Raw genomic sequence first — 15,725 nt, forward strand, 5'->3', positions numbered from 1 at the left:
GTTACTTGCTATCCTTGAGTGTTTTGAGATGTAATCATTTTTAAGAGTTATTATATCAAAGTTTAATATCATTCAGGTAATTTAATTTCCTTAAAAAATCCATGTAAAACTATTTTCTCTTTAATGAAATCAAATTTGGATTATGTCCCTAGTCACTTTTATTCATTCAATAGTTTTCATTCATCTACCAATATACATACTCATAATTATTTCAGGGATATACCTCATGAATTGATAAATGATCCAAATGACATCTTTGAATCAAATTCTCATAATTATGTTCACTATAATGATCATGGGATGGAAGAAGAGGAAGTTGTACCAGAAGAGTTTTTGAGGCTATTTGAACATGAAAAGAAGCGTATAGAACTCCACTTGGAGGGAATAGATTTAATCAATCTGGGTGATGATGATGCCAGAGCAAAGTCAATTGTTGAAGGATCTACTTATTGAGTTCTTAGATGTGTTTTCATGGTCATACCAAGATATGCTAGGTTTAGACACCAATATTGTGGAACACAGACTACCTTTGAAATCAATTTGCAAGCCCGTATACCAGAAGTTGAGAAGGATGAAACCTAAGATGCTGTTGAACATTAAAGAAGAGGTCAAGAAAAAATTTGATAGGGTATTTCTAGAAGTAGCTAAATACCCAGTATAGGTGGAAAATCTTGTACCAGTGCCTAAAAAGGATGAAAAGTCAAAATATACGTTGATTATAGAGATTTGAATCGAGCCAACCCCAAGGATAATTTTTTGTTACCTCATATAGACACACTGGTGGATAACACTGCTAAACATTATGTTTTCTCTTTCATGGATGCATTCTTGGGGTATAATCAAATCATAATGAAGATGGAGGACATGGAAAAGACCACGTTCATCATTACTTGGGGAAAATTTTTTGTAGGGTCATGCCATTTGGTTTACAAAATGTTAGGGCCATGTCTTAATGAGTAATGGTGACACTGTTTCAGGACGTGGTGCATAAAGAGATTGATGTTTATATTGACGATATGATAACAAAGTTCACTAGGGAGGAAAGTCATGTGGAAAACCTTCGTAAACTATTTGAAAGATTGAGGAAATATAAATTGAGATTGAATCTAGCAAAATGTACTTTTGGGGTAAAGTCGGGGAAGTTGTTAGGTTTCGTAGTGAGTGAATGGGGAATTGAAATAGATCCGGACAAGGTTGGAGCAATTCAAGATTTAACATCCCCTAAAAATCAAAATGAGGTAAAAGGTTTTTTGGGACGGTTAAATTACATGTCTCGTTTCATCTCACAGTTAACGGATAAATGTGATCCCATTTTTAAGCTCTTATGTAAGGATAGCGATGTTGAATGGACTGAAGATTGTCAAAAAGTGTTTGAGAAAGTAAAAGAGTATTTGGCTAAGCCACCAATTTTGATTCCCCCGGTGCCAGGAAGACCTTTGATTTTGTTTTTGATAGTGCTAGATAATTCTATAGGTTGTGTTCTAGGGCAACGAGATGATTCAAACAAGAAAGAGCATGCAATCTATTATCTGAGCAAGAAGTTTATAGAATATGAAGCCAAGTATTCCTATATGGAAAAGATGTGTTGCGCTTTAGCATGGATTGCGCGTTGACTAAGGCAATACATGTTGTATCACACCACCTTCCTTATCACAAAAATAGATCCTTTGAAGTACATTTTTGAGAAGCCATCATTGTTAGAGAGAGTTGCTCGTTGGCAAGTGGTATTGTCTGAGTATGACATCATGTACATGTCCCAAAAGGCTATAAAAGGAAGCATAGTCGCGAAAGTTTTGGAGGATCGTACGAAAGAGGAATATGAGCCCATGAGTTTTGATTTCCCACACGAAGAGATCATGTCAATTTCGAAATGCGAATAATAAATTTGGAGGGTGTATTTTCATGGAGCATCCATCATGATGGGGCATGGGATTGGGGCAGTACTAATCTCCCCAAGTGGTTAGTACTTTCTTACTACAGCTAAATTGATGTTCACCTGTATGAGCAATCTAGCTAAATACAAGGCATGCATTTTGGCACTTCAGATTGCTATTGAAAAAAAGATCAGGGTTTTAAAAGTTTTTGGTGCCTCAGCATTAGTTGTTTAGCAATTAAGAGGAGAATGGGAAACAATGGATTCCAAGCTGATTCACTATCAAACATATGTGCATAGGCTAATCAAAGAATTTGATAATGCCCAATTTTGTCATTTGCCAAGAGAAGAAAACCAGTTAGCAGATGCATTAGCTACTCTAGCCGCCATGTTCAAAGTAGGATTCGAAACAGAAGTATAACTTATACAGCTAAGGGTCAAGAACTTACCGGCCCATTGCGCAGGAGTACGATCAGGAATGGATGGGAAACCATGATATGTTCACATTAAGCGGTATTTGCAATACCAGCAATACTCGGATTGTGCCTCAAAAAATGATAAACGAATACTTTAGAGGCTGGCTATGGGTTTCTTCTTGGACAATGAGTTTTTGTACAAAAGAGGACGTGTCCAAACCCAATTGAGATGTGTCAACACAGAAGAGACGAATCAGATAATGAAAGAAATCCATGATGGAGTATGTGGAGCACATAGTAACAGACATACGATGGCAAGGCAAATCATGAGGGCTGGATATTTCTGGTTGACGTTGGAACGAGATTGTTTAAATTATGCTAAAAAATGTCATAAATGCCAGATTTATGTAGACAATATTAATGCTCCTCCTACCAATCTTCATGTCTTGACAACTCCTTGGTCGTTCTCAATGTGGGGCATGGATGTCATTGGCCCAATCACACCAAAAGTATCAAACGGACATCACTTCATCTTTGTAGTGATTGATTACTTCACCAAGTGGGTCAAAGCTGCTTCATATGTTAATGTAACTCGATCAGTGATCTGTAAAGTTCTGAAAAGATAGATCATTTGTCGGTACAGTTTACCAAAAAGAATCATATCAGAAATGCCAAGAACTTGAGTAATGCCTTGATAGAAGAGGTTAGTACACAAATTAAGATCAAGCATCACAATTCTTCACCATATCATCCAAATATGAATGAGGCAGTCGAGGCCGCAAATAAGAATATCAAGAAGATCATTTCGAAGACAACATAAATGTATAGGGATTGACATGAGAAACTCATTTTTTCTCTCCATGTATACCGTACATCAGTGAGGACCTCAACTAGAGCTACTCCATTTTCATTAGTGTATGACATGGAGGTTGTTTTACCTATCGAGGTGCAAATCCCATCTCTACGAGTGTTAAGGGAGGTGCTAGAGAGATATGAGCAGTTGAATTTAATTGAGGAAAAAGATTAGCAGCTTTATGTCATGGCCAGTTGTATCAGAAAAGAATGATCAAGGCCTATAATAAGAAGGTACAACTCAGGCAGTTCAGAGAAGGGGATCTAGTACTGAAGAAGATTTTTCCATATGTTCATGACCATCGGGGAAAATGGACACCAAAATGGGAGGGACCGTATGTGGTAAAGAAAGTTTTCACTGGTGGAGCACTAATTCTTGTTGAAATGGACAGAGACAAGATGTCGAACCCTGTAAATTCTGATGCAGTGAAAAAAACTTTGTGATGCGAACCAGCCTCGTTTGATTGAGTTAAGTTTTTTTTGTTGCCCGATCGTCTAACGAAGTAGTCTCGTTCGTCTTACTTCAATTATAAATGTAATCGTCTTTGAAATGGCACTTGGGGTTCAAATTATGTGAAAGGGAGTTGTTATGTGCAATGGTTCGGTTACTAAAAGGAAAAGGTATAGTTGGCAAAAGATAATTTCGGTTTGAATGGAAAACGAATTGATTAAGTGCTGACCCGAATCTTATATGTTCTTAAGGTGGATGATGAATGATGTAAAAGGACCTCGACCCACAATCTATCAGAGATAGGAACTCGGTATAAGAAGAACGCCACACTTTGGTTGAAAAAGTGATAAGTTCAGTTTGCAAAGAGCAGGGTTGACGCCACTAACTAGTAGATAAGCCAATGGAGTCTTTAGACGAAATTGAGAGAAGAAAATTCTTACAAAATATTCAGTATATTATAAAATTGGCAAAAAGTCCTTTTACAAATGATCAAGCAAATATTTATAGTTCTGCATAAGCTAGCCGAATAGACAGACTTAAAAGCTAAGAAAAATCAAGAAAATTCCAGAATTAATTCCCTAGAAAGATTCGGCTGAATGGGAGCTTCAATGGGCAGTTTAAACATTAAGCAAATGAATCTTGTAGAGATGAATGCACCGATAGACAAATGGCCATGTCTAGATTCGGCCAGGCTTTTAAATGACTCCTTAAATTGGCACTTGTTGGTTGAAAAGGTAAAAGCATTGAAGAGAGTCTTTGAATAGCCACACAAGTGTGAAAAGTCGATTTTCGAGAGTCACTTGTGTGAACATCATCAGCTGAAAAGTCCTTAGTGTGAATGCTTAAAATGAGCTGCATGTGGATGTTTGGAGATGAAAAAATTTGGCTGAACATTCATTTGGGGTGCCATGCATGTATCGCCCAAATGCAATGAACCTAAGATGCATGCACCCTTGCTGTCCAAGGAAAATTCCTGCATCAAAATAAAGCAGCAAATTAATGATGTATCAAGCACATTATTTTCGGCAGCAAATGAATAAAAATCTACACATAAAATTCGGTGAACTAATTAAATATTTGTATGAGTTTAGGACATATTTAATAACATTCAATTATTATTTGACCAGAATTAAACTTAATTAACTACTTAACTACTTTAACTAAAAACAAATTAAATAATTATTTTAGAAAAAATAAATGCAAGTTAAGATGAGCTGAAGTTGAGCTGAATCAGCTAAGGACAAGCTCAATGAGCTAAAGTTGAGCTGAATGAGCTTGAAGTAGAGTGCACGGTTTGCTCATCTTGCTGGTCCATGAGCTTTCAAGTAGGCCGGCCACGGATTCACCCCAAACCCGATCCATCAAAGTTGAAATTGCATCCTTGAACTTCTTAGCCCTAGCTCGAGTAATGGGTCCTTTGGGCAGCTCGAGAGAAGTGTCGTTAGCACTTGATAGCTCATGGGCCTCGATTGCATCATTCCCTCCCTCTTCGAGGCGATTTGTCCCCAAATCGCTACCTGTATCAAACGGAGATAAATCAGCGACATTAAAGCTTGCGCTAATGTTATAATCACCTGGGAGATCAAGCTTGTAAGAATTTTCATTAATTCGTTCCAAAACTTGAAAGCGACCATCTCCTCTTGGTAGCAACTTTGACCTTCGTTGGGCCAGGAAACGTTCCTTGCTCATGTGCACCCAAACCCAATCTCCAGGTTTGAACACTACCTGCTTTCTTCCTTTATTTGTAGCTCGCATATATTGTTCGGTTCGAGCTTCAATGTTGGCTCTCACTTTTTGGTGAAGTTGCTTCACATAATCGACTTTTTGGTTGGCATTGGCATGACCAAGCTGATCATTAGGCAAGGGAAGCAAATCTAATGGGGTTAGAGGATTGAACCCATACACGACCTCAAACGGTGAATGTTTAGTGGCAGAATGAATGGATCTATTGTAAGCAAATTCTACATGCGGTAGGCACTCCTCCCATGATTCGAGGTTCTTTCGAATGATAACTCGCAATAAAGTTGATAATGCGCGATTCACAACCTCCGTTTGTCCATCCATTTGGGGATGACATGTTGTGGAGAACAATAGCTTCATTCCTAGTTTTCCACATAAAGACCTCCAAAAATGACTTAGGAACTTTGTGTCTCGATCAAATACGATTGTTCTCGGAATTCCATGAAGTCGTACAACCTCCCTAAAGAACAAGTTGGCAATATGAACAGCATCGTCAGTTTTAGAGCAAGCTATAAAATGTGACATTTTCGAAAATCTATCTACAACAATAAAGATAGAGTCCTTCCCCGTTTTAGTTCTTGGAAGACCTAGGACAAAGTCCATAAAAAGATCGACCCATGGTGCGCTAGATATGGGCAATGGTTTGTAGAGTCCATGTGGATTAATCTTGGACTTGGCCTTCTTGCAAGTTATACATTGGCTACAAACCCGTTCAACATCTTTTCTCATTCCAGGCCAAAAGAAATGTTCATGGAGGGTTGACAATGTCTTCGCCACTCCGAAATGGCCCATGAGTCTGCCACCATGTGCCTCGATCACCAACAATTTCTGTATTGAGCTTTGCGGCACACATAGCTTGCCTTCATGGAAAAGAAATCCGTCGAACCTGAAATATTTATCAACAACTTTATTTTCACAAGATTTATAAATAGCACCAAATTCAGCATCATCAACATACATTTCCTTTAAAAAGACAAATCCAAGCAACTTTGCATCCAAATGTGATAACAAGGTATATCGACAAGATAATGCGTCAGCCACAACATTTTCCTTACCTTTCCTGTATTTGATGATATAAGGAAAAGATTCTAAATACTCTACCCATTTAGCGTGTCGTTTGTTCGATTTTGCTTGGCCCTTGATATGTTTCAACGCCTCATGATCCGAGTGTATGACAAACTCTTTTGGTCATAAATAGTGCTGCCAAGTCTCGAGAGCTCGAATTAGAGCGTACATTTCCTTATCGTACGTCGGATAATTAAGAACAACTCCATTTAACTTCTCACTAAAATAAGCCACGAGCTTCCCATCTTGCGTTAAAACGAATCCAATTTCGACACCTGATGCATCACATTCAACTTCAAACATTTTAGCAAAGTCGGGCAACACAAGTAACGGAGCATTAGTTAAATAAGATTTGATAGCAATAAAGGATTTTTCTTGTTCTTCATTCCAAAAAGAGGCAGAAGATTTTTTTATCACACTAGTTAAAGGTGCTGCCAACGTGCTAAAGTTTGGAACAAATCGACGATAGAAGGTTTCCAACCCGTGGAAGCTCCTCACTTGGCTGATGCTCGTGGGCCTTGGCCACTCTCGAACCGCTTTCACCTTGTCTTGGTCAACCTCCAGTCCCTCCGAGCTAACCATAAAACCTAAGAAAATAACCTTGTTAGTGAAAAATGTACATTTTTTAATATTAGCATACAATGATTCTTTTCTAAGCACATCCAAAAAAGATTTTAAATGCAACAAATGATCATCTAAAGATTTGCTATAAATAAGTATGTCATCAAAATAGACAACGCAAAATTTTCTGATAAAAGAACGAAGAACATGGTTCATCAAGCGCATGAAGGTGCTGGGCGCAATGGTAAGCCCGAATGGCATGACCAGCCACTCCTATAGTCCATGCTTCGTCTTAAAAGCGGTTTTCCACTCGTCCCCTTCACGCATCCGAATTTGGTGGTATCCGCTCTTTAGATCAATTTTGGAAAATAATTGAGCACCACTCAATTCATCTAGCATGTCATCTAAACGTGGTATCGAGTGTCGATACTTAATAGTGATCTTATTCACCGCGCGAAAGTCCACGCACATACCCCATGTTCCGTCCTTCTTTTACACCAATAATACCGGTACAACGCATGAGCTAAGGCTTTCTCGTATATATCCCTTCTCCATAACTTCATTAACTTTTTTTTGCAATTCTTTGGTCTTTTTGGGATTAGTACGATAAGCTGGATGATTTGGAATAGACGCTCCGGGAATGAAGTCGATTTGGTGTTCTATTCCTCGAATGGGTGGCAACCCACTAGGAATGTCTTCCGGAAATACGTCTTTGAATTCCTGCAAAGGGAAACAATCGAAGAGGGAAAATTTTGATCCAATTCGTTAGTGTTCAAAAGAGTTTCCTTGTACATAAGTACAAGAACCGATTGTTTCATCAAGTAAGATTTCCTAAAATCACTCCCTTTCGCATAAACACTCATCTTTTTTTGCTTTTTTTCTTCTCTCTTTTTCTGTTCATTCGATTTATTTTTTCTCTCACGTTTTTCATTTTTTTTCTTTTTTCTTCTCAATGTGTTTTTTACTCTCTTTTTCATTCTTTTCTTTTTGTACATTCTCTCGAAATTTTTCGACAGACTCTCTTAGTTTCAATTGATCTTCATAAACTTGCCTCGGCGTCATTGGAACTAAGGTTACATTTTTCCCATCATATTTGAAAGTGTAGCGGTTTGTGAAGCCATCATGAATGACTTTACGATCAAATTTCCATGGATGACCCAGTAACATATGACCAGCGTGTATGGGTACCACGTCACATAGAACCTCGTCGAAATATTTTCCGATAGTGAACGGCACCAAAACTTGCTTAGTTACCTTCAACTCCCCTCTGTTATTAAGCCATTGAAGTTTGTAAGGTTGAGGGTGCTTAGTTGTTGGCAAGCCGAGTTTTTCAACCATTAAGGTGCTGGCCACATTTGTACAACTCCCGCCATCCACGATCAAGCTACACACCTTGCCTTGCACATGGAAACGTGTATGGAAAATGTTCTCCCTTTGTTGTTCGTTTTGAACACTTTGAAGACTAAGGCTTCGTTTAATGATGAGGATTTTTCCATCAACAGCGTATTCAAGTTCGTCCTCCTCTTCGGTAGTTTTAACGGGTTCTTCATCATCTTCTTCCTCAGATTCAATTTCCCCATTAGCCCGCACGATCATGTTACTTCGGTTAGGGCATTGGCTCGCAATATGGCCCCTCCCTAAACACTTGAAGCACTTTATTTCTCTTGATCGATTTGGCATGGCAACTTCTTTGACTTTGCTGGTTTCACCAACGGGTTTATTCATCTTAGAAGACAAAGGGTGATCTTTAGTGCAATTAGAAAAATCCTTCTTACTCGTCCGTTGGTTCCAACTTTGAGAGTTGTTGGTGCTAGGAAAGGCTCGGCTAGAACTTTTCTCTTCTATTGTTTTTCGACTTTGATGGCAACATGCACCATATCAACAACTTCGTCATAGTGTTGAAGGTCCACCACATTAGCTATATCTCGGTTAAGGCCGGCTAAGAATCGGGCCATGGTTGCTTCACGATCTTCTTCCATGTCCGCACGTATCATGGCGATCTCCATTTCTTTATAATATTCCTCCACGCTTCTATTTCCTTGCGTAAGATTTTGCAACTTTTGATAAAGTTCACAATGATAATAAGAGGGTATAAATCTCTTACGCATTACGGCTTTCATTTCGATCCACGTAGAGATTGGCCGCTCTCTGTTCCTTCTTCGACTCGTGGTAAGTTGATCCCACCATATCATTGCGTAGTCGGAGAACTCAATTGTGGCTAACTTCACCTTTTTGCTCTCCGAGTAGTTGTGACACTCGAAAACCAACTCGATTTTCTTCTCCCATTCTAGATAGACTTCCGGGTCGGATTTCCCTTGGAATGGGGAAATAGAAAGTTTGATATTCTTTAAGTCATCATCAACTCGATCTCATTCCCTAGGACCTCGTTGCCTTGGACCCCGTCATCTTTTACTTTGATTCGATGCTTGGTCACTCTCCAACTCGCTTGGCTCATAGAGTTCATCTTCAGGAAGTCTTGCTTGCCCTCGCTCTCGTCTTGGTCCTTGAGGGGTTCCTTCTCATGTTCCCCTTCCTTCTACTCGATCTAGCCTCTTATTGATGGATTCAAGTTCATTTCGAAGCATTCGTTGAAATTCTCTTAAGAGGGCTTGTTGGCCTAAATCGGGAACTCCTCCTCCTCTAGGAACAACATTTCTTACCGGTTGCCTTTCGGGTCTTTCTACCATGTTTCGCTGGGGACTTTGTGACATAGTAAGAATTCCTCACCACAAATACTCACGTTCACTCAGGAAAGAAAGATAGAACGACACTCACACTCGTGTTTACACTCTTTTGGCTTTTACCTCCTCTCAGATGTGCTCACATACTCGTGCCTTTTTCCTCTCGTTTCTTCTCTTGTAATTTCGTATAAGACTCGGTAAGGCTAAATCTTTAGTTTAGAGGGTCGGTTTCAAAGGGTTACAAAGGACGGTAGATGTAATGATGATGGGTAGGCTTGAAATAAAGGTAGAAATGGGTTTAAGTGTGGCGCAAAAGGTTGATGAAAGACTTGAATGAACCTTTGCTGATCGAGAATTCAACCAACATACACTTTGAAAAGATTTCTTCTTTTTTTTCGTATTCTTTTCTTTAACAATATATTCGAAATTAGCAAGCTAATTAAAATACTAGAACTTGAAATTACGAATTTTTTTTTCAAATTTTTTTTACAATAGACCTACTCTGGAGTTGTTCCGAACATCTGAACTCTTCGTTTTAAGTAGCTCTGATACCAACTGATGTGAACCAGCCTCGTTTGATTGAGTTGAGTCGCTTTTGTTGCCCGATCGTCTAACGAAGTAGTCTCGTTCGTATTGATTCAATTATAATTGTAATCGTCTTTGAAATGGCACTTGGGGTTCAAATTATGTGCAAGGGAGTTGTTATGTACAATGGTTCGGTTACTAAAAGGAAAAGGTTTAGTTAGCAAAAGATAATTTCGGTTTGAATGGAAAACGAATTGATGTGCTTAAAAATAAGAAAGAACCAACACTAAGGTTAAGTCCTGACCCGAATCTTATATGTTCTTAAGGAGGAGGATGAATGATGTAAAAGGACCTCGACCCACTATCTATCAGTGATAGGAACCTCGATATAAGAAGAACGCCACACTTTGGTTGAAAAAGTGATAAGTTCAGTTTGCAAAGAGCAGGGTTGACACCACTAACTAGTAGATAAGCGAACAGAGTCTTTAGACGAAATTGAGAGAAGAAAATTCTCACAAAATATTCAGTATATTATAAAATTGGCAAAAAGTCCTTTTACAAATGATCAAGCAAATATTTATAGTTCTGCATAAGCTAGCCGAATAGACAGACTTAAAAGCTAAGAAAAATCAAGAAAATTCCAGAATTAATTCCCTAGAAAGATTCGGCTGAATGGGAGCTCTAATGGGCAGCTTACACATTAAGCAAATGAATCTTGTAGAGATGAATGCACCGATAGACAAATGGCCATGTCTAGATTCGGCCAGGCTTTTAAAGACTCCTTAAATTGGCACTTGTTGGCTGAAAAGTTAGAAGCATTGAAGAGAGTCTTTGAATAGCCACACAAGTGTGAAAAGTCAATTTTCGAGAGGTGTGAACATCATCAGCTGAAAAGTCCTTAGTGTGAATGCTTAAAATGAGCTGCATGTGGATGTTTGGAGATGAAAAAATTTGGTTGAACATTCGATTTTCGAGAGGTGTGAACATCATCATAAGGATGAATGCATGCACCCATGCTGCCCAAGGAAAATTCCTGCATCAAAATAAAGCAGCAAATTAATCATGTATCAAGCACATTATTTTCGGCAGCAAATGAATAAAAATCTGCATATAAAATTCGGTGAACTAATTAAATATTTGTATGAGTTTAGGACATATTTAAAACACTTAAACTAATTAGGACATATTTAATAACATTCAATTATTTTTTGACCAGAATTAAACTTAATTAACTACTTAACTACTTTAACTAAAAACAAATTAAATAATTATTTCAGCAAAATAATTGCAAGCTAAGATGAGCTGAAGTTGAGCTGAATAAGCTAAGGACAAGCTCAATGAGCTAAAGTTGAGCTGAATGAGCTTGAAGTAGAGTGCACGGTTTGCTCATCTTGCTGGTCCATGAGCTTTCAAGTAGGCCGGCCACGGATTCACCCCAAACCCGATCCACCAAAGTTGAAATTGCATCCTTGAACTTCTTAGCCCTAGCTCGAGTAATGGGTCCTTTGGGCAGCTCGAGAGAAGTGTCGTTAGCACTTGATAGCTCATGGGTCTCGATTGCATCACTTTGCTTAAAAACTAAGCTTGATTGTTCTTAAACAGTTATTCACATTAAGTAATATTGGCCTTTTTTATTTTTCTTTTCTTGTGAATTACGTTTGAGGTTACATTTTACTTTGGAATCTTGCATTCTCCTTAAGGTTAATTACTTAATAAGTTGGCCATGTTCAAACTAACGAAGGATAGTTTTTTTTTGAAATATCCTTCACTTGAAGAAAATATTTCATTCTCTATTAACCACTTTGGGCCATCTTGTTTGTTCAAAATTGACCCTTACCGAAGGATCACCTTCCACATTGGGGACAAATTGTGAGGTTTTAGGTATTGATCGATGATTTTACAACATTGTGAGGCAAACATGAAATTATGCGCAATTCAAATTGAAAAGATGGGCACATTCCCAAGAATGACCTTTATGATGAGATTAACCATAGTTTGAAATGATAAATGGCATCATTTTGTTCTCTCTGTCACTTTGAGAAAACTATATCCCTTGCTACCTCATTTTGAGCTTGATGCATTTTCTTTCTGAACCCTAATTAAAGTCTGATAAATGATAAAACTAACATATTTTAATCTCATTCTTAATGCATTTTTGGAGGATTATTTATGCAAATTGGTGAATTTGATGCTCCTAATCCTTTTTAATTCATTTTCTTATACTTAGGTGAGCATTTGAGAGCGAAAGGAGCAAAAAACGAGCTAAAATCAGACAAATCAAGCAGATTTCAGGAGCCACACAGGTTAGACACACGCCCATGTGCCAACCCATGTCGATTTCACACCTTGCTTTCCAAACATGTGGAAAAACACAATTTTTAGGCTTTCTGGGCATTCCAAAGTATATAAATACCAAATAGAATAAGAGATATGGGAGCCATCAGAGAATATTGAAGAAATAACTCGAAGAACACCTTTGGAGCCAACTCCGAAGCAGATTTCCGTCAAGATCGAAGACCTCCTTTTAATTTCTTTTGAAGTTTTTATGAGTTTCTTTATTTCTTGTGGTTTTTCTGACTTTGAGATGTTTTTATTCAGGATTATGAACTAATTCCCTAGATAGCTAGGGAGGATGAAACCTATGATGAACTCTATTATTTAATTACTATTTTTACGCAATAAATACTTGATTCTTATTCTCAATTATGTGTGCTTATATCTTATTTTAACATTTTTGGGATACTAATTCATGTTTAATGTGCCTAATTCAGTGGAGGAAAAGTCCCTATTTAAGAGTAGATCTAGCATAATTGAGTGGAGTTGCATGCAATCCTAGAAATAGGATGACATAAATCTACCAGATTAGAGTCAATCTAATAAGGGAATCCATAGATCGAGTTAATGCGACGATAGGGGTTTTAATTAGAAAGAGATTGAAAGTAGCACTAACACTATACTAACCAGGAAGATCAATGCGATAAGCATTGTCATTTATTTTCTCGAGTACTTGGAATGGTCCATCTCCTCGTGCATCAAGTTTATTCTTTCTCTTAGAAGGAAATCATTCCATCCTTATATGCACCCATACCCAATCTCCAGGTTCAAACAAGATTTGCTTTTGCCATTTATTAGTTCGATGTGCATTGGACTCATTCTTTTTCTCAATGGCTTTACAAGCCTTCTCATGGATCTTTTTCACTAAATCAGCTTTCCTTTCACCATCTAAATTAGCAATCTCATTCAAAGGTAAAGGAAGCAAATCTAAAATAGTAAGTGGATTAAAGCCATATACAATCTCAAAAGGAGTAAAACATGTGGAAGAATGAACAGAATGATTATAAGCAAACTCGACATAGGATACCCATTCTTCCTAAGATTTAACATTCTTACCTATTATGGCTCGAAGCAAAGATCCCAAAACTCGATTTACCACCTCGGTTTGACCATCAGTTTGAGGATGGCATGTAGTAGAGTAAAGTAGCTTAGTACCTAACTTACCCCATAACACCTTCCAAAAGTGACTAAGAAATTTTGCATCTCTATCGGAAACGATCGTCCTTGGGATTCCATGTAATCTCACAACTTCACGGAAAAATAGATCGGCAACATGGGTTGCATCATCAGTCTTATGGCTTGGACTGAAATGAGCCATTTTAGAAAATTGATCCACAACCACAAAGATGCTATCTCGTCCATGCTTTGTCCTTGGTAAACCTATTACAAAATCCATTGAAATGTCAGTCCAAGGTGAACTAGGAACAAGAAGAGGAGTATATAGACCATGAGGCATCACAGTGGATTTAGCTTGTTTACAAGTAATGCAAGTAGAGCAAATTTTCTCAACAAGTTTTAGCATGTTAGGCCAATAAAAATGCTCATGCAAAACATCATAAGTCTTAGTGACTCCAAAATGACCCATAAGACCACCACTATGAGCCTCTCGAACCAACAATTTTCGCATTGAACACTTTGGTAAGCATAGTTTATTATTTCAAAAAAGATAGCCATCATGCTTATAAATTTTGTGAAATGCACCATGTTCACATCCGTCATAAATGCTTGCAAAATCAGAATCAGTGGCATATAAATCTTTGAGATACTAAAAACCTAATAACTTAGTATGCAAAGTACTAAGTAAAGTGTACCTCCTTGATAGAGCATCAGCCATAATATTATCTTTACCTTTCTTATACCTTATAACATAAGGAAAAGATTCAATGAATTCAACCCACCTCGCATGTCGCTTGTTCAACTTACCTTGTCCCTTTAAGTGCTTAAGTGATTCATGGTCAGTGTGAATCACAAACTCTTTTGGTAAAAGGTAATGTTGCCAAACTTCTAATGCCCTTACCAAGGCATACAACTCTTTATCATAGGTCGAATAGTTCAAATGTGCTCCACCAAGTTTCTCACTAAAGTAGGCTAGTGGTTTACTATCTTGCATGAGGACGGCACCTATACCTACTCCAGAAGCATCACATTCAATCTCAAAGGTAAAACAAGAATAGGAGCATTACACAATTTATCTTTAAGTTCATTAAATGCTAATTCTTGCTTATCTGTGCAATGAAAAGATACATCGTTTTTAATAAGTGCAGTCAAAGGTGAAGCAATTGTGGAAAAGTTACGAACAAACCTGCGGTAGAAATCGGCTAACCCAAGGAAAGACCTTACCTCAGAAACAGTTTTAGGATAGGCCATTCGTTAATTGCCTTTACCTTCTCCTCATCCATATGGATTCTTGTAGAACTTATCACAAAACCCAAAAAAACAAGCTTATCCGTACAAAAGGTGCATTTTCCAAGATTAGCAAAGAGTCGTTCATGCCTTAACACATCCAATACTAATTTAACATGCCCAACATGATCATTCAAAGTTTTGCTATAAATCAGTATGTCATCAAAATACACAACGACAAATTTTCCTAAAAAAGGTCTAGGTATGTGGTTCATTAATCTCATGAATGTGCTAGGAGAATTAGTTAAGCCAAATGGCATGACTAACCACTCATACAGGCCATACTTAGTCTTAAAAGCAGTTTTCCATTCATCACCTTGTTTCATTCTTATTTTATGGTAACTACTTTTTAAGTCAATTTTAGAGAAAATGCATGCACCATTAAGCTCATCCAACATATCATCAAATTGAGGAATTGGATATCGATACTTTACCATAATCTTGTTGACAGTAAGACAATCAACACACATTCTCCAAGAACCATCTTTTTTTGGGACGAGAAGTACAGGGACCGCACAAGGGCTTAGACTCTCACGAATCTACCCTTTCTCTAAGAGATCTTCATCTTGCCTTTGCAACTCCTTAGTTTCTTTAGGATTGCTTGGATAGACTGGTCTATTCGGAATACTCGAACCAGGCACAAAGTCAATTTGATGTTCAATCCCTCGTAAAGGAGGTAATCCCTTAGGCATTTTAGAAGGAAATACATCCTCAAAATCCTGCAAAAGATCAACAAAACAACTAGGCAAATGTGTATTAGAGTTAGTCAAAACAAAGTTTTCCCTAGACCTAATAATTACAAATGTTTGTTTTGTATAAAGAGC

The 15,725-nt window shown here is 37.8% G+C and overlaps 1 protein-coding gene across 1 annotated transcript; it reads right to left on the minus strand.

Moving 5' to 3' along the window:
• Window positions 1-4,846: 4,846 nt before the first annotated feature.
• On the minus strand, window positions 4,847-9,066 carry LOC121214546 (uncharacterized). Its single transcript, XM_041088316.1, has 5 exons — window positions 8,833-9,066; window positions 7,952-8,683; window positions 7,466-7,678; window positions 6,567-6,997; window positions 4,847-6,392 (listed from the first exon to the last, which is right to left on the minus strand). The coding sequence occupies exons 1-5, from the start codon at window positions 9,064-9,066 to the stop codon at window positions 4,847-4,849; spliced, it is 3,156 nt and encodes a 1,051-aa protein (XP_040944250.1).
• Window positions 9,067-15,725: the final 6,659 nt, after the last annotated feature.

Source organism: Gossypium hirsutum, chromosome D02 (assembly GCF_007990345.1).
Source record: "Gossypium hirsutum isolate 1008001.06 chromosome D02, Gossypium_hirsutum_v2.1, whole genome shotgun sequence".
NCBI lineage: Eukaryota > Viridiplantae > Streptophyta > Magnoliopsida > Malvales > Malvaceae > Gossypium > Gossypium hirsutum.

Coding starts and splice junctions, on each gene's coding strand:
- LOC121214546 (XM_041088316.1), bottom strand. CDS start 9,066: ATGCGTAAGAGATTTATACCCTCTTATTATCATTGTGAACTTTATCAA. Junction 8,684..8,832: donor ATGACGAAGTTGTTGATATG/GTGCATGTTGCC, acceptor TTGTCTTCTAAG/ATGAATAAACCCGTTGGTGA. Junction 6,393..6,566: donor CCGACGTACGATAAGGAAAT/GTACGCTCTAAT, acceptor CATCAAATACAG/GAAAGGTAAGGAAAATGTTG.